The sequence below is a fragment of the Psammomys obesus genome, unplaced genomic scaffold (assembly GCF_907164565.1).
Source record: "Psammomys obesus unplaced genomic scaffold, mPsaObe1.curated_primary_1811, whole genome shotgun sequence".
NCBI lineage: Eukaryota > Metazoa > Chordata > Mammalia > Rodentia > Muridae > Psammomys > Psammomys obesus.
In genome coordinates, this window is record NW_026590062.1 from 29,273,394 (window position 1) to 29,298,297 (window position 24,904).

General features: G+C 37.5%; 1 protein-coding gene across 2 annotated transcripts in view; it reads right to left on the bottom strand.

Annotated features, from left to right (window-relative positions):
* Adk (adenosine kinase) overlaps positions 1-24,904 on the bottom strand; it is a 432,164-nt gene that overhangs the window by 347,901 nt on the left and 59,359 nt on the right. For both annotated transcript variants that reach the window (XM_055605919.1, XM_055605920.1), the window contains exon 3: positions 24,725-24,778. In XM_055605919.1, the coding sequence (XP_055461894.1) occupies positions 24,725-24,778 (54 nt within the window). The remainder of the gene's footprint in view (positions 1-24,724; positions 24,779-24,904) is intronic.

Consider the following 24,904-nt stretch of genomic DNA (forward strand, 5'->3'; position numbering starts at 1 on the left):
CATCACCAAAGAAATACAACTCAAAACTACATTGAGATTCCATCCACTTTAGTCAGATGGCTATCATCAGCAAATTGGGGAGGGGGTGGGGCTCATGCACTGCTGGTATGCATAATGGTATAACTACTGCAGTCACCGCTGAGCTCTGTATGGAGGTTCCTCAAAAACCTTCAAAGGATCTGGCTATACCAATTCTGGGCACATGCCAAGAGGAATCTGAGTCAGTATACCACAGAGATAACTACACATCAGTGTTTATTGCAACACTATTTACAGTAAGACAATACAGGGAATCAGTCTAAATGGTTATCAGCAGATGGGTGAACAAAGAAAATATACACAGTGGAGTTTCATTCAACTATGAGAAAGAAAATTGTCATTTGCAGGAAAATGGGTAGAACTGGAAATCATCAGGCTAAGTGAAGAAAGCCACACCCAGAAAGACAAGTACTGCATTTTCTCTTCTAAACAGACTTTCTATTTTTTAAGTATATATGTGTGTGGGTGTGCGTGTGCAATATGTAAGTGGAGGGGAAGGTACTAAGGTAGGGCCTGTGGTACAAGCCTGCCATCCCTCATAAAAAACTCGAGGCAGGGAGACTGCATGTTTAAGCCCCTGTCTGAGGTACAGCGAGTTTAAGGTTAGTCTTGGTAACCTAGTAAGACACAGTCTCAAACAGGAAGCAAAGAGGGTCAGTAGGTAAGTTATTTACCTAGCCTGTCTAAGGTCCTAGGTTCATTCCCCAGTACTGCTAAATAAATAAATATATACATGCATATGTTAATTAATTAATAGGAAGGGAATTCCTGGGAAGAAGAAAAGAAAAAGAAAGGATATGGACTTACAAAGGTGTCATAACGAAATCCGATATTTTGTAAATCCAGAAAACATTTAAAGATTAACATTTCAAAATTAGTACAAAGAACAACTCAGAATCACCGCTTCATACAATAAAGCCTAATTGCCAGCTCTACAAAACCTCATGGGTAAAATGTAATAAAATCTGTGGTTAAAGTGAAAGGAAATTCAATAGTAACTTTTAAAATATTATGATCAGAGATTGTAATCTCAACTACCCTTTTGTTCAAATCTTATGTGTGTTTTTATAGTTTTTTCTATTAGCTTTTAAGTAGTAGCTGGTAAGATTAGATTAAGTATTTTATCTTCTCCTCAGTTTGTAAATATGGTTTTCAAGTATTTAAATACACAACTGCTTACATTATCAATGTATTTTGCTGAATTCTTATGTTATTAGTAGTTCTGATTCTGTAAAATTTTCAAATACACAATTATATCATCTGCAGTTTCATTTCCATTTACTTCACCAAATCTCACTGCACATAACATTACATATATAAGTAAACTACACAGCTGTACTTTATTGCTGTCCTTAGGAAGACTATCAATGTTTCCTCATAAGTGAGATGCTGGATTTTGGAAACAGGTAAACAAACAAGAAAATAAATATGTGTGGCAAGTGGTGTACGAACTGGGCCAGCACATGTGGACACCAGAGCAGGAAGTATGTCCAGCCAGAACAGAAAGTAAGGCTTCTTCCTTTGTTCTATTATTGCCTTGATACAGTCTCTCACCGAGCCTGAAGCCTGCAGTTTTAAACTCTCAGAATCAGCCTATCTCCCAATGCTGGGGTTACAGACACCTGAGGCCATGTTTGGCTTATGTGGGTGCTGAGGGTTCTAGCTCAGGTCCTCAGGCTTGCAAAGCAAGTGCTCACCCACTGAGTTATCTCCTCAGCCCAAGTTAAATGTATTTCATATTAAGAAGTATCCTGTGAGCCAGGCACAGTGGCACATACCTGTAATCCCAGCACTAGGGGAGGCAGAGGCAGGTAGATCTCTGTAAATTCAAGGCCAGCCTCATCCAAGGCTACACAGAGTTACACCCTGTCTCGAAAAACAAACCAAAACCAAAACCAAAACAAAACAAAAAAGTTTCCTGTGATTTTGACCTATTCTCTCAAAAGTTGTTTCAGGCAGAATCAGTGTTGAACTTTTGTCAGAACCACTTTCATCAGCTATGGAGACAGCCATATGATCTGCCCCCTTGGGAGAGTAAATTAGGTTAAAAGATTTTTATTACTTGTTAAAATATCTACATGGTCACAGGATATTTTTTTAATGTGGCTGCAATCTTTCGCTAACATCTTTTCAAAGATTTAGTTTAGCACACATAAGTTCTGTTCACTGAAATGTGTTTAGTGCTATCATTATCAGAGTTAGGGTATATACGATACATGTAACACACACAATGATGAAAGGCATCTTTCTAAGGCAGTGTAGATGCTAGGCAAGTCCTATTCCACTGAGCTAAATCCAACACAATTTCCTTTAATTTCATGGAATACTTAGGTGATCCTGAGGCAGAACAACTTTAAGATGCACTGCCAAAGTTTTGGTTTTATCTAGAACAATTCTCAAAAAATGTAACAAAACAGCATCTCTAATTATAAACACCTATCAAATTGGAAATACCTAGAAATGGGAGTAAAAATTTCCCAGGACATTTCGTCAAAGTTCTTTCTATATCTAACCAGTCATATTTATCAATTATTGGTCAGTATAAACATGACTAAAAAGAAAAATGGAATAATTATGATTGGCCTAGACTAATGATATTTTATTCAAGTCGCATGAAAGTGGGATAGGTGTACACACATACAAACAAGTCCTTTCTAAGCCATTTATCTCTCAAACTAGTTCATTTTTTTAAAAAGACTCTACTACAAGGACACAGTAATGAAGCTTTATAAGGAAATTAGATAGATGATATTGACATTAATTATATCTTTTTAGCTATGACATATATTTGATTGGAGAGCAAGGCTGGATGTGGTATGTAGATGTGTTACAGCTCTTTCATTCCGCAAGACAGGCAAATAACGTAATAATTAAGAGACTAGGTTTTAAACTTAGATTGACCAAAGTTTAAAATCCACCACTTAACTGTATGATCTTGGTCAATATATCCTCTCCTGAAACTCTAGTTATTAGTGTTTTTTAACTCATGCTGCTATGAGAAGCAAATGAAACAATGAAGGTAAAATGTTTGGCATTTTACAAACCTAAGCTTTGTAAGAAATTTTAAATAAATATTAGTATTATTAGCCTCTACCATACAAATATTCTAAGGATGATAATATTTATACCATATTCTAAGGATGAAAACTTGGTGATAACTGTAACATTCAGGTTTTTAAATGAAAAACTAAAAGTATTAACCCTACCCTCCCAGTTTTTATTTTCTTTCACAGGTAATTTTCTTCATGTGCAGCTTCATGTTTACAGTATTCCATTAGGTTGAGAACTGCAAACCAAATATTACAAACCCTCACTCCTTCCCTCAAACCATGCTACATTTCCCTTTGAAGCTAGTGGCATCAGTTCTTCTCTACACAAATATCAAAACCTCCCTTCCTGTGCTTTTCTCATCAGTAATTTTATTCTGCCAATTCTGCTGCTGTGCTTAGCTGTGGTGCTGATGTTTCTAGTTGGTTCTGCTGATTTTTGTTTTCTTTTATTTCGTTTTTTCTTTTTAGAGACAGGCTTTTGCTTGTAGCTGACCTAGGACTATCGTGAGGCCATGTGCGCCTCCAACTCTCTGCAACCCTCCTACCTACCTGGGATCACACGTGTGCACTGACCACCCCACTGAACTATGTTGCCACCCTGACCTTATGACCTGACCTTATGATAAGCCATTTATCCCTCACACTAGTTCATTTGCCCCCACCCTCAATGCTGCTTTAATCTGTGTTCTATTGACGATCAACATAGAAAATACAGACTAAGTATGTTTGCTGCTTAAAAATGTTCCACAGGTCCCAGCTACCTCTCACAAAACCACAACACTTCTAGCTTCTGTGTGAAGCTCTGCCACGCTCTGACCCTAACCTACTTGTTTAGCTTTTCATTCCTCACACAAAGGATAAAATACAATGTGCTTTATCCAACTCTAGAGTAGCTATTCTTCTCCAAGACACCTTGACATACCGACATCTCTGCATTCATAAATGACACTCTACCTAGGCCACCAAAATAATTCCTCTTTGGTTCATACTGGTCCCCTTACAATGAATAATTATTAATCATCCTTCAAAATCCACCTCAAGGCATCTCTGTGACATCTTACGTCCCTTACAGATAAAGAGAAATATAGTGCTCCTATAGAATATTATATATAATTCTATCACAGTAGTTATCACATTCCATGACAGCTAATTACTGATCATCTACAATACCAGATACAATGAAAATGTTATGTTTTTGAATATTGGGTGTACACGTGCACTTCAAATATAACCATTATAGCATCAAATAAGTAGACAGTAGCACATTAGAATTCAAAGGAGTAGGTGATGGAGGGAAGGAATAGGGAAGAGAAAGAGAGAAAAGATACATGAGCAAACGTAATGACACACAAATACTCAAATGAAAATAAGGACCATGATGTCATAATCCATGCATTTCTAGTGTTGAGAATGTCTGCTCTATAGACTTTATTAAATGAGTAAACTAATATGTATTTTCGGTAAGTATGCAAAAATAAAAGTTAATGACAGTAAGAAAAGCCAAATCATTACCTTACCCACACACACACAAATTAAGATGTAAATGTTTTAATGCAGTCATTGTTTTAGCTATTTTGTGACAAAGGACCCTTTTACTAATAAAAGCAGCAACAACTGAAGGATAATTCATACAAATATTGTCTTGGGCATAGTTCACTTTATTGGAAGACATGGAAAATAAATAGACAGAAAAAGAGTACTAACAAGAAACACAGACTAGAGGCTGAAGAAATGGCTAGTATAATTGTTTGCTCTAGCAGAGGACCTGGGTTAGTTTCCCAGCACCATATGGTGGCTCACAACTGTCCACAACTCCAGTGCCAGGGGATCTGAGACCCTCCTCCATCCTCCACGAGTACCAGGCACACAGGTGCTGCAAAGACACACATGCAATCCAAACACTCATGTACCTAAAATAAAATAAACAAATCTTTAAAGAGCACAAAATGTGTGATCGTGTTTCTCTCCCAATTATCTGCTACCAATCTTTACCTCTTCAAATAGCCAGTAATAGCACAAACAAAAATCGTACTCCTTCCAGGATGACGAAAACAAAAATCAAAACAAAAATCAAAACAAGAAACAGAAAGATTCTCAGCTTTACTGACCAGCAAAAATTAAAACGGAAGCAATTAGCTTAACCAAATTACCTTTTAAACTCAGAGTAAAAAACTATTTTTAACAATTTACTCAGACATATACCAAGAGAATTTTAAAGGACAATGGTCCAAGTAGTCATTAATGCTTGATTCATTCACTTACCAACATTTTTAACAAGAACCAATAGCGTAGTCCATACTTAAAAGCTCTGAGAAATGAATTTATTAGCATTACTTTGATTCCAAAAATTTCAGTGACATAGTCCTTTTAAGGTATTTATATGAAGCAATTTTGGAAGCAGGAAATGTACCTCTGTGGTAGAGTGCTTGTCCGGCACACACAAGGTCCTAGCAACCCCACCCCCACCCCCAAGCACTACAAATAATAATATTAGTAGATTTCAGAAAAGTAGAAGATTTAAAATTACAGATTACTCATTGTCACTATGTAAATCTCAATGAAAGGAAAAAGTTAAATAATTTCTTTTCACCATATACTTGACATAACTACTCAGTCATTAGTAAAAGAAATATATGTTAATGAGAGAAAAAAAGTGTGAAGTTTACATTCTTCTAGGAGAGACATATGAGGGCTCCAAAATTGTGATAAAAGCTTTTTTTTTAAAAAAAGGACAAGACATTAAAACAAGTTCAAAGGAGTTCTTCACCTCACTGGTAGATAAGATTACAGTCATATCATCACTATTCAAAGACAAAAAAGAATATAAGAAAATGTACTGACTTAAACTGAAATGTAAGAGACCTTGATTTCATACATTCTAGCAAAATAGCTGAAACAGATAACAATGATTTTGGAAAATACTTCCAATGGCACCTCACTTATATTTCACTCTCATGTCCAGACACAAACATAGATCTATGGGTTATGAAAATGTTTAAAACATGCCCAGGAAGACGGCTCACTGAGTTAGAGTACATGCTGCACAAGATGAGAAGCCCAAGTCTGAATCCCCAACAGCTATGGAAACGGCCAGGTGTACCTGCGCCTAGGCCTGTAATCCTAGAGCTTGAGGGAAAGGAAGATAGAAACTGAAGGATCACTGAGGCTTTCTGGCTGCAGGCCTTGCTACAGGTACAAGAAGTAATGCATTGTGGGAACAAGATGGTGCGTGATTGATAGAAAACATTAGGTGTTCTCTTTCCTCTACACGTGTGCACACATAGCAAAGACCATGGGTGTATGCACACACACTAAGCATAAAACGCTGAAATGTATTTTCATTCTCTCTCTCCCTTCTTCCCTTCTCCACTCCATCTCCTGGGAACAATCGAGCCCCCTGCTTTAACCTCCTAAGCACAAGGCTTACAGGTATGTACCACCATATCTGGTTTAAATCCTAACCATCTCCTAAGGACAGGCTATCTAAGTTCAATGAGCGGTGTATTTCATCAGGTAGCCATTGTGACTATAATGGCTATTCAACTGGCACATTCCATAATTCTTGAAACACATAGTTATTTTGTTCCTAACATTTACATTTGCAAAAGTTGTCTCTCGATTTTATAAAACTAAGGAACTTAATGGTGACCAAGTCTAATTTTTTTCTACTGAGACACAATGGCCCACAGTTGGCATAGAGAAAGGAGGGTCAGTTTTCTGGTCTCTGTAGACACCAGACTCAAAGGTAGTGCAGACACACATGCAGCCAATACACCTGTACACATAAAACTATCAAAATTTATTTATTTGGGGGGAGGATCTATGATCTCCTAGATTGCTATAATTGGAAAGATTCTTTTTTATTTTTTCTCATTTCTTTATATTTTTTTATTTAATTACTTTACAGCCTGTTGTCAGCCTCTTTCCCCCTCTCCACCCAGTCCCACCCTCACGTCCCCCTCTTCTGATTCCTCCCTCTACTTCTTCTCAGAGAAGTGGAGGCAGTGGCTAAGGAGTACCTACCAACCCTGGCACCTCCAGTCACAGCAAGACTAAGCACATCCTCTCCCACTGAGCCCAGACAAGAAAGGGATACGGAGAACAGAGTAGAGACAGCCCCTACTCCCATTATCAAGAGGTCCATATGATGACCATGCTGCACATTTGTTACATACGTGTAGGAGGTCTAAGTCCGGCCCATCAAGTGCTTTGGTTGGTGGTACAGTCTCTGTGACCCCTGTGGGCCCAGGTTAGTTGACTCTATAGGTCTTCTTGTGGTGTCCTTGACTCCATCAAACCCCTCAGTCTTTCCATTAACTCTTGCACAAGTCTCCCCGAGTTTGCCTATTGTTTGACTATGGGACTTTGCATCAGTTGCTGGATAAAGGCTCTCAGAAGACAGTTATGCTAGGCTCCTGTCTGCAAGCATAGCAGAGTTAGGGTTGACTCTCTCCTTTAGGATGTGTTTCAAGTTGGGCCAGTCCTTGGTTTGCCATTGCCTAAGGTTCAAAATTTATTTTAAAAAGAAGAAAAGGGGACAGTTGTTTCTGGGGATCAGGGGCAGAGCTCAGCAGTAGAGCCTGGGGTTTCACCTCCAGCTCCTAAGGTCTGCACAGGAGAGCATGAGCCAAGAAGAGAAGAAGGTGTAAGGCTAATCTGGGCTATACACTGAGACCCTGTCTGTCTATGTGTACACACACACACACACACACACAGTCTGCTTAAGCCTACTTGCAGTCAGAACAAAGTATCAGTATTATACACTGTTTCAAACAAAAAGATTCTCTAACATGTTAATTACAGTACTACTGTTTAACATAAGAAATGAACTCAAGTTTACGTTATTTGAATACTTACTTCCACACAATTCATCTCTGGCTCCAAAATAGTACGTCCAAGTAATTCTAGATCTTCTACACTTTAAAATTATAAACTTATTAATCATAACGTCATAGATAAAACAGGCGAAACAGCACCATCTGGTGGCTATTTTTGTTTTAAGATAACTTTCCACACTGACCTGATAAATATTTCTTAAAACTGTGCAACAGGAAGAAATAATAAAATTACAAATGAACAATGATATGTAATCACGTTAGCAAGCAAAACTACACTTTAAAATTGAATCAAGATTGCGGCATTGTTTTAAATGTTGAAAAATGAAATGGCACTATTATAGTGCCACTAAAACTAAAAATCACCTCAGCACTTAGCCTGTGGTCTTTGATAGTTTTAAAGTACCCAGTTTAATATAAAAATTAAATTTATACAATTTAATAAAGCAAATGAAATATAAGCAATCATTTTCACAAAAAACAAAAGTACTACTTGTTTAAGTTATATATATATTTATTATATAGACTTTTTATATTATATAAATTATAAATATATTTATAAATTATGTTATATATTATATTTATATATATAAGACATGCCTAAATAAGCCACTGAACATTTTAAGGCTGATCTTAAGCTTTACTAACAGGAAAACCTTTCTGATACTCAGTGTGCTGGATAATGGCCAGAACACAAATCAAGCCATGAAATAAAAGCAAATTTAAAAAATGACATTGAGTAAATTAGGAATAAGCTACAACAGGTGAATGAGTACACAGTGACGTAACCATAGGAAACCTTATAGAAGGGTATAGAAATGATAATTGCAGTTATGTTTTAAGGCTATTGAAACTCAGGATAGAACGCCACTTACACGGTTTTTAAGGCTGGGCCTGGTGGTACACACTTTTAATCACAGCACTCGGAGTTTGAAACCACTCCAGTTTACAAAGCAAGTTTCAGGCAGTCATAGCTACATAGTGAGACACAGTCTCAAACAATAACAAAGGTTTTAAGACTATATTGCAATATCCAAACTATTGAGAGATTTGTAATAGTTTAGTTTTTAATTTAATTTAATTTTATGTGCACTGGTGTTTTGCCTGTATGTATGTCTGGGTTATGGTGTCAGATCTTAGAATTACAGACAGTTGTGAATTGCCATGTGGGTGCTGGGAATTGAACCCCCGCCCTCTGGAAGAGCAGTCAGTGTTTTTAATCATTGAGCCATCTCTCCAGCCCCAATATTTTACTTTTTTAAGATTGGTGGGCAGAACTGGTTTTTGTTCTTTATATTCCCAACGAATATAAGCATTTTAGAGATGTTTTCATGCCTTCTGGATAGTCTCTTTTATATTCCGGTCAAACAAGGTTTTCCAAGACCCACTAACAAGATAAATAAGGTATATTTAGATCAAGCACACCCAGTGCCAAAAGAACACGCCAGTCTGAGAGAAGAGACCTAGATTCTTCTTGTCCATTTCCTGTCATATTCAGCAGGATGACCCTGAGTATCTCAGTAACTTCCACCAGACTCAATTTAGCAACAATAAAGTAATTATATTACAAAACCTTTAGGAGCCTATGGTGGAGTCCACAGTCTAAAATGCAGTTTCCATCTTTATTCCAAAATCTGATGTTTTGTAAACATGCAAAGTTTACACAAAACTCACAACAATATTGAAGGTCTAGTCTCAAAGAGGTCACTTTCCTAAAGTAGGCAAAGTCTTATACACAGGGTATATACAGTATCTTATAGAGAGGGTTGACTAATGCAGAAGTCAGTTGTAATTTTTCAGATTTGTCTTGGAGCTATATGGTGGGATTTCATGGTTAGCACCTTGATATTCTATTTTTGCCATCGACAAGTTCTCAAATCTTAGCATGCATCAAAATAATTTGCAGGGGTTATTAAAGCAGATTTCTGGGTCTCTGCCCTATGGCTTAAAAAACTATTAGCTAGTCAGTCAAGAGAAAACTCTAATCTAGATAGTATCTGATGAGTGCTTTCAGAACTAGTTCTTGGGCCACGTCCTCATAAGTCTGGCAGTGGGAAGATTTCTACGCTCATTAGCAGATAAATTTCCTCACTACCATCATCCGAGGCTATCTTCAATAAGAAGCCATCAAATCAGTTTGTTGTCATCACCTTTTTCTTACCCCTGATGTTGTCTCTTAGTGGGAAGTAGAACTGAGGAAGCTGGAGGGGTCAAGGATACCACAGAAGACCTACAGAGTAAACTAACCTGGGCCTATGGGGCCCACAGAGACTGAGCTGGCGTGGGCCAGATCTAGAACCCCTACACATATGTACACATATATAGTATGGTCATCATGTGGCTCCCCTAACAATGGAAGTAAGGGCTATCTCTGGCTCCATTGCCTTTGGATTCCTTTCCCTAGCTGGGCTGCCTTGTCAGGTCCCAGTGGGAGAGAATGCACTTAGTCCTGCTGTGACTTGAGGTGCTAGGGTGGGTTGGTACCCGTTGCAGGCTTCCCTTTCTCTGAGAAGAAGAGGGGGAATGGAAGAGAGGAGGGCCACGAGGGTGGGACTGTGAGTAGAGGAGGGAGGGGCCTGGGATTAAGCTAGAAAGTGATTAAATAAATAATTTTTTTAAAAAGTAATTTGCTACTTCTAAGCCTGCTTCTCAGCTGTAAGCCTCTATTTGTCTTTATTGTATTCAGACCTAAGTCCAGCTGTATACTTAGCTTACTTTCCTCTCTTTGCAAGTCCCAGAATGATGTCAGTTTTTGCTGGGTTTTTAGAAATAGTTTATTTTCTACCTATGTTCTATTTGCATAGAAGTGTGTGTACTACATGTGCATCTGGTGCCTGTAGAGGACAGAAGAGGGCTCAGCATTCTCTGGAATAGGCATTACAGACAGTCTAAGTCACCAAATGGGTTCTGGAAATTGAACCTGGGTCTTCTGCAAGAGGAGCAAATATTCTTAACCACTGAGGCACCTCTCTAGTGCAGTTTTGATGGTTAAACCAATGTTCATCTTGGTTTTCTTGGCAACACATACAGTGAGAAAGAAATACATTATAAACGTATAGAAAGCCATCAAGAACAATACTTTTGTACAGTAGCTTAAAAAAAAGAAAGAATAAGTGGAAACAAAGGGAAAGGATAGACTGAATCTCCAGAATGAGAGAACTACGACAGTGCAGGGGTGGAGCACTTTCCCATCATGATCAGGCTCTGATGAATGTAACCTCTTACAGTGATACATTTTGCTGAAAATATCCCTTGACCCCAAACTTGCAGCTAAGCTAATAAAATACCTTGAGATCAATTAAGACTATGTAAACACTTAACCTACTATCCTGCTGTTTAACTTGCTTTTAAGAAAAACAGTGTTACCAACCTTACACTGCCTTGGGATTTTGAATTCAAACAACTGTGGCAACCTGTGCTTTGACCTTGAGCGACAAACCCCTCCACCCCTGATGCCGAATAATGTATGTATGTAAGTGCAGCATGGTAGTCTGAGGCCGAAAGCAGCACCAGGCTGAGATGGCCCTTCCGACAACAAATGCCCCATAACTGTTGGTCAGTAAGGTCTCCCTGATGAAACACCACTAAAAGTTCTTGTAAAGAAGACCTCATTTCTTTCCCACCTACCACGTTTCTGTGCTGTTCAATAAGTGCAGAGCAAAGACCTTTTTCAGATTCAGATGGAGGACACCAGCAGAGAATACAAATTTGAGCTCACTCTTGGTCAAACTAAATACAAAAGAAAGTCGCTTAATTTTCATTTCTTAATGTGTTGTCAATAGAACTAAAAATAAATACACATACACACATCCCTACATATGTGTATATGGTTATGTAAAGAATGAAATTGTGCTCTAAAGATGTTGTATAATTTACTCTCCTGCTCACCCTCACTATCAAAGTCAGGACCACGCACATGCTAAACTAGTGTGACACCACTGAGCAATGGCTCAGCTCTAGTTTCAGAGGGTTCAATTATGTGTCACAATCTTCATTGTTTCCTACACTCTTTACTTCAAAGACATCAGAATTATATTAAATTGTCTACCTATAAATGCAGATATGTACATACATATCTATTAATATATGAATGTATGTATGTATCCTTTGGGTTATGCCTTAAAACTGTCACTTTTCTAAACTTCCCACAAAGAACATAATTTTCTTGAAATGTAACTTTGAAGTAATACTTAGTCCATAATCCATAGCCATTGAATAACTCAAGCAACAAAATGCAATGGAGAAAAGCATGCCAGCATAACTAGATGTGATTAGTCACAAGTTGTAAGAAACTCTCTAACACAGAACACTCCCAGAAAAGTTACAGTACAGTAGAAGCAAATTTATTAGGGCTAAATGGGGAACTTTCAGGTAGAAATGGCTAAATTTTGCAGTTATAAAAATTAAAAAGAAAGAAAAAAGTTGGGGAAAGGGTAGATGAAAGCTAACTACAGCAGCTATCACTAAAGGATAAGGCAAGGTCCCGATAAGCAACAACTTACCAACCATGCTGACCTGGACAATACTAAAGTGGTTTTATTTGGTGGTATTTGTCTCAGGCTGGCATAAACTCAAGATAATCCTCCTGCCTTGGCCTGACAAAAGCTAAGCATGAACCAGATTCAGTTTTCCAAGTATCTTAATAGTATAGTCAAGTTAGAAAGGTGGTCAGTTCAGGACGGGGTAGAACATTGCCAATTAAGCAGAATGACAGAGCCATGAGACTGGAGGCAGACAATCCTATAATGACATTTTAGGAAAAAATCATTAAAGAATGGAAAATGGAAAGATGTGAGGACATTCTGGCATGATATTTGTTCATTAAAAAAATATACTGAGCCAGGCCTGCTGCTACACACCTTTAATCTCAGCTCAGAGGAGATAAGGGCAGAGGAGTTTAAGGACAATCTGGTCTGTTTACCAAATTGCAGGCCTGCCAGGAACGAACAGTAAGTAAGACACAGCTACTAACAATACATAAGCATAAAAATAAAAGTCTACTGAGCACCTAAAATACATTTGGCAAACTGCCAAGCCCTAAAGTTACAAAGACAAAATTGTATCAGGGAACAGTGGCACCCACCTATAATCCCAGCACTCAGGGAGGCAGACGCAGCAGGACCTCTGAGTTTGAGGCTAGCCTGGTCTACAGAGTGAGTTCCAGGACAGCCACGGCTACACAGAGAAACCCTGTCTCGAAAAAACAAAACAAGCAAACAAAAGACAAAAGTAGCTTTACATTTGGCTAACTCCTAACCTAGAGATGGAAGAAAACAGAATTACAAGACAACACAGTCCTTCTAATGTAAAATCTAATCACAAACCAGATTAGGGAGGTCAAGAAACCTTCTAGGCACTGTAGAGGCAGAGAGGTGGACATACCTTTATAAGTTCCAGGTCATCCAGGGATACACAGTGAGACCTTGTCTCAAAAAAATTTTTTTTCAGGAAAAGATTCGAATCCCCCCCCCCCCCCACACACACACACAAAAAAAAACAAACCAGAGTCTGACTATGACACTCTGGGTGTTCTGGAACTCACTTTGTAGACCAGGCTAGCCTGGAACTCACAGAGATCCACCTGCCTCTGCCTCCAGAGTACTGTGATCATTAAGTCCAGCTTACAAATCTTGAAACTAAAAAAGAAATCCTGAATCACTGAGACACTATAACAGGCCAGATATAAGTAATGAACATGGGAACTAGTTAGACAGCTGACAAGTTTCCTTAGGATCAGAGTACAAAGCTGCAATTTCCACAGTTAAGAGCACTTGATGTTCTTCCAGAGGACCAGGGCTCAATCCCCAGCACCCACACGGCAGCTCACAACTGTCTGTAACTCCAGTTTCTGAGGATCCAACACTCTGACACAGACATGCATACAGGCAAACACCAATGTACATAAAATAAAAATAAAACCCTAGTTAAAAGAATAGAATATATCAATAAAAAGATTTAAAAAGAGAACAAAGCTAATGATGATGAAAGAGCAGAGGAGAGACCTGCAACTACTCTCAAGGTAGGACTGACTTACATGATGCCCTTGAAAACATGTGCCTGTGAGGCTCCCATTAAAGGAGGAAATATGGCTACGACTTCAAAGCTGTCACCACAAAAGGAAGCAGAATGGTAAGTCATTGGGTATTCTGTCTCACCATTGCTTTATCAACTGGAAAAGCACAGTCCAAAAGTAAAGAACAACATTGCTTTACTAAAAGGGAGAATTCAAGGTTCAAATGTTTCCCTAATGCAAGTCTTGAGAAATGAATATTAGGTAAAACGGCAAAGGCGGTGAACACAATGAGACAGGTGGGGGCTGTAAAGCACTGGCCTGGCAAGAGTGAGGCATGGGATGGGATTCTAGCACCAAAGGGGGAAAATCATTGCTAATTGTGTTTTTATGCTTCAGGAGAACCGTTAGTAACATTAAAAGAATGGAACTCAGTACTGTCTTTACCTGAAAATAGGCAGGAATGTGAGGAACATTTTCATTACAATACAAGGAGGTTTGAGTCAGGCATTAAACAATACCTGGTGAATAACTTACTAGTGCACGAACTCCTTGACTTTACGCTATTAAACATTTCAAGGCCAGGGAGAAGGCTCAGGAGCTAAAGCACATGCTGTGGAAACATGAGGACAAGAGTTCAGGTTCACAACCTGTGTAAATGTCACATGGATGCAGAGAGCCACCTGCAATTCCAACCTTTACTGCAGCCTGCTCTGTAAGCTTCTGGGGACAAGCGCAAGGGCTTCCAGCACACCTCACAATCACTCTACCAACCACAGCAAGTCCCCAGCCCAGATAACCGTTTCCTTTGCAAGCAACTTAGAAAGAAACATGTGATACCGAGACCAATCACATTATAAAGTCTGTCTGAGTAATCTTTAAAAAGAAACTTTCTCACTGTCAATAAATATTCTCAACTACAGCTTACCTCTAGAATTTCAATCACCCCAGAGATGATTAAACTCAAAACTGTCCACACTTAGGACTGTGGGTGACTTGTAAGCAAAAGCTTCATGAGAGTAGTATATAAATCTCATGACTTTATTTAACTGCAAAACATTTTTTCATGCAATATTTTTCATGATGGTTTGTTTTCCTCCCCCAATTTCTCCCAGATCGTCCCCACTTTGACCTCCCAATCTATGCAATTTTCTCTTTAAAAACAAAACAAGAAACACAAAAAAACAAAAAGCAAAAGACCAATAAGACCAAAAAAAAAAAAATTTAAGTGCCAAAAGAAAACAAACGTCCACAAAAATACTGCTGAGTTCATTGTGTATTGGCCAAATACTTCTGGACATTCAGCCTGCACAGTAATGCGGTTAATATACACAGTGAGATATCATTGGAAAACTGAGTTCCCCTTTGCCAGAGAGTATTTATTGAATATAATTAATTTTTCTTGATTAGGGGTGAGAGCCCCTGTCCACATCCCTCTCAGTGCCAGACTCCAACTGGCTCTAGCCTGTGCAGGCCCTGTGCATTCTGCCACAGTCTCTTGAGTTCTTATGTGCATCAGTCCTGTTGTGTATAGAAGACACCATCTCCTTGGAGTCATCCTTCAACTTTGGTTCTGACTAAATTTCTGCCTTCTCTTCAGCAAATTCCTGATCCTTTCGGGGAAGGGTTTGCTGAAGACATCCCATTTATTACTGAGTGTTCCAAAAGTCTATGTCTAACTCTCATTTAATACAAGAGGAAGTTCTCTGTTAGGGCTTGAGCAGATCTCATGACCTTTGAGAATAAGTGCCTAAAAGTGCTATTACAACTAGTAGTGTTTTTGTACAGTTTTGTCTCACAATTACTTAATAAAATACCCTTTCAGGAGACATAATCTCTTAATTTTTATTTTATTTATTTATTTTTTTTGCGGGGGGGAGAACAAGTCTACATAACTTAGCTTCAGTTTCAAAAAATAAGACATCCAAACAGCAGTATACTCAAAGTTCCCATGGAGAAATGGATAAGGAGTACTTCATGTTTTAATATGAAGCAAGTGCATACTGATTTCAAGGGAATGTCATTGTAAGATTTTAAGCACATACATATTTTTAATTTCATTAGAAGCTTAGCTTTGTAATTTTTTGATTGAGTATTTTTGTGTGAATAAAAACCATATGATCATTAGTTCAGAACTAATGTTTTTGATGATAATGGTGATGGCTATGATATTCCATCTCCTGGGAAAACATGAGAGAAGGGAGAATGTACTTGGCTTCTTGATTTGTTTTTCTTTTTTCAATTTCTGTTATTTTCTATTTATTTATTATAATTTATTCACTTTATATCTTGATTGTAGTTCCCTCCCTTGTTTCCTCCTGGTCTCACCCTCCCTCTCTCTGCACTTGGCTTCATATCCTAGATTGCATGCCACTTGAAGAAAACCCAAGTTACAGTAACTGAAAAATTCTCATGCAAAATTAATTTTATGGGGCTAAAGAGGTTGTTCAGCAGGAAAGAGCAGTGGTTGCTCTTCCAAAAGACTTGGGTTCGATTCCCAGCACCCACATGGTGGTTACAACCATCTGTAATGCCAGTTTCCAGGGGATCTGATGCTCTCTTCTGGACTCCACAAAAACCAGGCATACATGTACTACACAGACATATATGCAGGCAAAACACCCACACACATAAAATGGGTACCTAAAAAACTTTTTAAAGCAAATGAAAATAAGTTTATGCTACCAATACTAACACACGTGTCTTCTACTTGGGATAGAAGAGTTTTTATGTACTTAAATCACACAAACAGTTTATGCAAGGATCAATTCTGCCATAGGATTTAACTCTAAGTTAAGCCTACTATATTGTTGGAAAAAATTAGGGAAATTAGTTGGCTTCTTGGTAGAAGTTAATTTTTGTTTTGCTTTTTGAAGAGACCATGCTATTAGCCCAGGCTGATCATAAACTCAGAGTCCTCTACATCAGCCTCTTCAAACTTGGGGAACTAGTGATGGTCCAGCGTTCAGAGAAGCACTAAGCAGTGCTGGGTAGGTTAAGGAGTCAAATATTTGGAAGAAGTGTATGGGAAACCCAGCTGCTGACTTAGCCAGTAAGAGGTCCAGGAACGGCTAACAATTTGAACTTTCCTCCTCTGAGCTTTCAGTGAGGTACTGTTGATACACCTGGACAGTTGAAAACTTGAGTTCATTGTTTTTCCTTCTGCATTCAATGTCTTCTTTGTAAAATGGTAATAATTATACTTTATCTGTTAGTAGTAGGATGGGGAGATCTGGCTCCAAAGTTAAGTCCTGCACGGAGCCCTGGCTTTAGTTCCTAGTACCCACATGGCAGCTCACAACCTTCTATAACCACAGTTTCAGGGGATCTGACACCCTCTACTGTCCCCTGCAGGCATTGCATACATGTGGTATACATGAATGGAGGAAAAAAATCATTTGCATTAAAAAAAAAAAAACAAAACTGAGTAAATCTCTTACAGGGGTTTAATAAAGCTAAAAAAAAAAAACCTATGAAAACAAAAAAATTTAAATATACACATATGCATAAAAGTATGTTTGTAGGTACGTGTGTACAGTAATGTTCATAACATCTTTCTTCGTTTAGAAGTTTATGTAACCTAGGCTGACCTGGAACAAACAATCCTACTGAATACTGATAGGAATACAGCATTTGTCTCTCAAATATCAGTTTGGCTTTAATTAATGCTTTGCTATTTACCCCTGTTTTCATTTATTAAGTAATCCCTTTAGGTATATCTTCTTAGAGTCCACCATTAAACTGATATGAAAAGTTCAAACACATCATTTGTGCAATATGTTTAAGACTGAAATGACCTCACTTGATGTTTAGCCTGAGATCCAAAAGAAAGGAATCTAATGAAATCAGCAAGAAAGGACCAAAGGAATCTAACACAGGTTAAATAATAAGAATGAAATAATGGACACTCTGAGTAGCTTTTCAAAGCCTAATTTAAAAAGCAATCTAATAAGGTTGCCTTAAAAAAATTAAGACTACATAGAAAAACAGTTTTAAAATAACAATTCTGGGGCTTCTGGGATGTAGTCCAGTATTAAGATGCTTGCCTGCATCCGTGAGGCCAGGGTTGGTCCCCACCACTGGAAACAAACATGCAAACAAACAAAAGAGGTAAATGTTTCTAAATTCAGGACACTGTTCCTTAGGTTACATTTCCCAATGAAAGTTACATGCATAGAATAAAAAACCTAGGATGGAAGAAGTTTGGCATGTTCTCGAGAAAGGAGATCCAAGACAAACAAAAATGCCAGTGATGAGGATTCAGAAAATGAAGAATACAAAATAGGCTCAATTTTATTTCATCAAATATATAGATATAAAATTCACAATACAATTAAATTATAAATCTGACATTTCATAAGCAGAAAAGCTTTTTGTATTAATCTGACATAAACCTTTGAATTTTTGCCTCACCTTGAAGAATCTTAACTGTCTTCAGTTTGGAAGTCAGACAGGTACAACCTGATCAATTTTCTGCAACCCACTTAGTTGTACATTTAAGGTGATTTCTAAAATCACAAATTGGTCCTGTGATAATAATTTAGGCAGCAAGATACTGTGTTCACCCTTATCAGTTACTAAGTCTAATATCAACCTTTAAAATTACTGTGTAGGCATGCTAGAGAGGTTTTGGAGAAAGGGGAACCCTCCTCCATTGCTGGTGGGAATGTAAACTTGTACAACCACTCTGGAAATCAATCTGGCGCTTTCTCAGACAATTAGGAATAGTGCTTCCTCAAGATCCAGCAATCCCACTCCTAGGCATATATCCAAAACATGCTCAAGTACACAACAAGGGAATTTGCTCAACCATGTTCATAGCAGTTTTATTCATAATAGCCAGAACCTGGAAACAACCCAGATGCTCCTCAACTGAGGAATGGATACAGAAATTGTGGTACATCTACACAATGGAATATTGCTCAGCAATAAAAACAAGGAAATCATTAAATCTGCAGGTAAATGGTGGGAACTGGAAAAAGATCATCCTGAGTGAGGTATCCCAGAGGCAGAAAGACACACATGGTATATACTCACTTATAACTGGATATTAGACATATAATATTAGATAAACATACTAAAATCTGTACACTTAAGAAAGCTAATCAAGAAGGAGGACCCTGGGTAAGATGATCAATCCTCACTCAGAAAGGCAAATGGGATGGACATTGGAAGACAAAAAGGGAACAGGACAGGAGCCTCCCACAGATATGTTCTGAAAGACTCTACTCAGCAGGGGATTAAAGCAGATGCTGAAGCTTATAGCCAAACTTTGGCAGAGTGCAGGGAATCTTATGAAAGTAGTGGGAAATAGTGGACAAGAGCTCCACAAGGAGAGCAACAGAACCAAAAAATCTGGGCACAGGGGTCTTTTCTGAGACTGATTCTCCAACCAAGGACCATTCACGGAGATAACCTAGAACCCCTGCCCAGATGTAGCCCATGGCAGTTCAGTGTCCAAATGGGTTCCATAGTAATGGGTACAGGGACTGTCGCTGACATGAACTGATTGGCCTGCTCTTTGATCACCTCCCCCTGAGGGGGGATCAGCCTTACCAGGCCACAGAGGAAGACAATGCAAAGGAAGACCTGATAGACTAGGATCAGAAGGAAGGGGAGGAGGACCTTCCCTATCAGTGGACTGGGGGTAGGAGCATGGGTGGAGAAGTGGGAGGGATGGTGGAATTGGGAGAGGAAGAGGGAGGGAGCTACAGTAGCTACAAAGTGAATAAACTGTAATTAATAAAAATTAAAATAAAATTTAAAAAATTACTGTGTAGGGACATGGGGAGTTGATGCAGCTGATAAGATTACTTGATGTTCTTGCAGAAGATTAAGGTCTAGTTCCCAGTAACCACAAGGCCGCTTATAACCATGTATAAGTCCAGGTCCAGGGAACCAGACCCCCACTTTTAGTCTCCACAGGAACCATGCACACATATGGTACACGTACATGTACATGACAGCAAAACACTCATATACACAAAATAAAATAATCTTTAAAAATAAATAAATGAAACAACTACTGTGTGTTCAGGGAGCTTTTTGGTAAAAAAGAGGACATTTAAAAGGGAATGAGACTAGTTTCTGGTTCAGTGTTGTCTGATCAGTGTATTAACCTATAACAGGTCACTTTATTACTGTGACTCTCACCCTATTCGTGACAAGATAGGGCATTAGGTTTACCTTAGTGTCTGTCTTTAAAGTCAAGCAAATAAAGCTAAGTCCCGTAAAGAGAGATTTTTTTCCCCCTGCTTTGTAAAATATAACAAAGTAGGCAAAAAAAAAATTATTTCAGCTATCAAGTTTAGTCTATCTCTATAAAGTAGTATGGACAAGTTTTTGTTAATAACTTTAGAAACTATTAATTTTTCTTACATGAATCTTCATGATCATATATTAATATACTATTCATATTCAAAGCAATATAAAATTTATATATTTATAAAATGAATGTGTTTAAAATGGTGCTTTCTTCTTCCATTGCAGATCTGTCCAAAAATAAAAAAACTATTCTTAAGTCTCTATTTACAATAACTGTATTGAGATATGATAGATATGTAAAACTACATAGAATTTTTGAATAGTGCCTAGTAAAATGATATGGCTTTGATATCTAATGCAACTGCCAGAGCTGGAGAGATGGTTCAGAAGTTAAGAGCTCTGGCTATTCTTCCAAAGGTCCTGAGTTCAAGTCCCAGCAACCACATGGTGGCTCACAACAATCTATAATGAGATTTGGTGCCCTCTTCTGGCCTGCTGGCTCACATGTAGGCAGAACATTGTATACATAGTAAATAAATAAATCTTAAAAAAAAAAAATAGAACTTTCCAGGCCCTGGCATTTGTTAATGCTTGGTCATTAACACAATGTTCAAAAGTGAGACTTTGGATAATGAAGGAATCATGGGAGCAATGTCTTACTATGTGTGCTACCCTGCCAATGGATTAAGAATTTAATGGCATTACTGAGACGTGATACAAAGCAGGAAGATGTGGGGCCTGGGTGGAAGTGCTGTGCTCTTAAAAGAAATGTGTCCTAAGTGTCCTCTCTCTGTCTCTCCTTTCCTCTCTCCCATCTTTTTCTCCTTCCTTCTCTCATCCCTCTGTCTCCATCTTGATGTCTGTCTCTATCTCTGCTTGTAGAACACTTTCCTCTACCACACCCTTACAGCACACCCAGTGATGAAGCCACCCTGAACCTATTGAAGTCTCTTGAGTCTCTGAGCCAAAATAAACCACTCTCCCTTTAAACTGGTTCTCAGGTACTTTTCCACAGATGTGTTATGCTTACACACAGTAACTGGTACAAGCGGGGGGGAAAAAAAAACACTTAGAAAAACATTTTTCTTATTTAAGCTATTCCACTTATAAAACTACACTTGGAATGGAGTTTGAAAAATAAGCAAACAAACACAAAACACTAAAAAACAATTTCATTATGGGATTATTCACAGAGCCAAGCACAAAGCCCCCAGTTTTGGATTAATCACATCACAACTGTAATCACTCCACTTCACTAACTTAAAACCATCCCCTAAAGTAGAATATCCAGTGTATGGAAACAAGGAGAATCATTCTGCTTAGAGAAACAAATGTCTCTACTGACCAGTTTTTTTCCCAGTGTGGCAAGTGGGTTTTCCAGAAAGTGGTTGCAGAGAATCTCCACGAAGCATGAGTGACTGTTCATGGAATTCGAATCATAAGATTTTAGAAACTAAGTCTATGCTTAATAAAAACATAGTTATTCTACAGAAAGCAATGCCAACTATCAGTATAGTGGAAGCTTCTGTTTGTATACATTGAATCAGGGTAAGCTGTAGATAGATGAGCTAATATAATAGTATCCACTGATGTTTTTGGAATATCATGATGAGTCAAGATTATTTTGAATGTAAGAATCAATATTAGTGTTTTATGAGAATAACATATGCCTCATTAATTAGATAATTACATTTTAGGGTTTTCTGCTTTGTTTTGGAGTATGTGTACACATGTATGAATGTATGTGTCTATGTATCTACTTTACATGTGTGTAAGTGGATGTATACCACAGCAAACATGTGGAGGTCAGAGGACAACTTGGGTGTTGGTTTCACATCCCATCTTGTTTTAAGCAGGGTCTCTCTTTTGGGTTCGCCACTGCATACAGCAAGCGTGCTGTCCCACAGGCTTCAGGGAGTTCTGCTGTGTACCTCTCACTGCTAGAACAGCTACAGGAACACACTGTGCTTGTGTCCGTGTGTTCCAGAGTTCACACTCAGGTGCTTGTGCCTGGCAAGTTCTTCACTGACTGGGCTGTCTTCTCAGCCAAAAATCTGTGTTATATCTGTATTCCAGGTCTTTTAAAACCTTTGACTTGAGCACAGAGATTTGGGCTATCCTTTTTAACAGATATAAAACATCTTTTTCATCTTTATAGGGAATATAGTAAAATTCAATAATTCAATAATGCATACAATCAGTACCAATCAAACTAAGGTGAAGAGCATTTCTACCTTCTCTGTGAGATTCTTGGCTATTTAAATTTCAAAGACACAAATGAGATTATTATAAACATCTTTCATGAAGAGCTGTTGATAAATCAGGTTCTATTCATATTCAATTGGGAGTTTTTGTTAGTATATAGCTCAAAAAACTACATGAGAGAAAACAATCAAAGTAAAGTCACCCAACTACCAATATTTATCAATACAGAACAGATAAACTATTCAGACCAAAATGCCATACTAAAACCTGGAGTGGTAGGGCACACCTTTAATCCTAGCACTCAGGAGGGCAGAGGCAGGAAGATCTGTTTGAATTTGAGGGCAGCCTGGTCTACAGAGTGAGTTCTAGGATGGTCAAGGCTACACAGACAAACCTTGTCTCAAAACAGAAAATAAATAAATAAATAAATAAATAAATAAATAAATAAATAAATAAATAAATAAATAGATACATAAATAAATAGATGAACAAAGAGACCAAAAAATGCCTACTAATCAGTATTTAAAAGGAATTAAACGACACATGCAACAATAATGATCTATCTAAAAAACAAACTGCCCAGCATGGCTGTCACACCAGTACTCAAGAAGCACAAGCAGATAGATCTCTGTGAGTTCAAAGCCAGCATGGTAGGCAAAGGGAATTCCAACCCAACTAGGGCTACATAGAGAACATCTATGCCAAAAGAGGATGACAGAGGGAAAAGAAGAAATGAAGAAAAAGAGGAGGAAATAAAGGGTCGTATATTAACATAAAAAAGTCATATATATGATTTTACTTACTTAAATTTCTAATATAAGCAAATTTAGAACAACAACAAGAACTCTTAATTTAGGGGGAAGTATTCTGACATCTGAAACTTATTTTTAAAATGAATCCAAAGTTAAATAAATAAACAAATTAATGAGTGGACAAAACACGAAGGTGATAAATAAGCACAATAAAACATAAATAATAAAATCTATATGGTGAGTAGGTGGGTCAATGTAGAGTAAATGTTTAATTTTCCCATAATTACATTTTTATATATCAGGTAAAATTAAATGTTACAAACGTTCTTTCATAATAAATTACAAGAAAAAAATCATTAGTCAAGCTCTAAGCAAAGAGGTGAGCTGTATCTCGGACAGCTAACCAACTTCTAAGTAGACATTAAAACAAACTGAAATAGCAAATGATTAAACTATTACATGGCAAACAGGGTACAGTGTGCATGTACATGAGTCTACAGATGAAGACTAAATTAAGGAAATATGAAGATAAAATGGCTGCAGGGTGCTGTGGCTCTCTTCTACAACCCACAATCCCAGCACCTGGCAGGCAGAAGGTTACCTTGAGCTCAGAATCACTCTGGGAACACTGTGATACTTTGACAGACTAAACTACAAAAGGAGAACTTTTCTCTACATAAATAAATAAAATGTCTTTAATATGAAAGTATATCTAGTACACTAAGAAAATGTCCAAGGCACCTTGGAAAATCAACATACCTATAAATTAGGACAGAAACCTAATTAATATGCAGAATAAGTAGCCTGGTGCAACCTAAGGATAAAATTAGAATCAAAGTCCTCCAATTCTTCCTTTTACAGTATTGATGTTGGCTGTTTATATAATAGTCAACATTACCAGTATTTCTCTTACTGAAAACGAGGAAAAAAATAGACCAGCTTAAAAAAATTAGAAGCATATAAAAATTTTAAAGCTTCCAGATACATAAAAGACTGACGTAAGTTTCAAACTTCCCAAGCCTATCATTTGCAACTGAAATATTGACAGTCCTTGTCAGATGGCAATCTTTTAAATACTACCTTCCAGCAGAAAAATGTCATAGAAAATATCCCAGCATCCCATTTTCTCAAAAGTGAAAAAATAGAATTCTAAAAGAAGTACATTAAAAAATTTTAAAGCAATGACATTTCAAGCTCCATGTTTGAAGTATTTTACTTTATACTAAACAATGGATAAGTATTTACTTTTGTATAAAGCTATAAAAAAAATAAAATCATGTTTCCTCATCTTTAGCAAGTGCTAGAAAAAGTACTAAATAAAACTACAAAATTAACCATGAATTTTTTGTTTTATCTAGGGGAAGAAAAAGAAATGATGTGTTTCTTACATATATGATAGTGTTACTTACATGTATATATATGTAGTATAGCTATAGTGTTACATATATATAAATGATAGTGTTACTTTACATATATAATGTCTATAATATAAATAATGTTTAAATCAAGTGGCTTACAAACATCTGCTTCATAGAGTGAACTGTGTAAACTGAGGTTGAATGAACTTACAATTCCTTGTGCTTGTCTTCAGCCAAGATCTGATCATTTGGTTTCAGAGAATACCTATAACACATAAACAACACACTAGTCAGGTAAATATGCAAACAGACTTGTCTCAATTAGACATCTGACTACATTTAACCCAATCAAATTTAGTGTAGTCTATCTGAATATGAAATGAATACCACA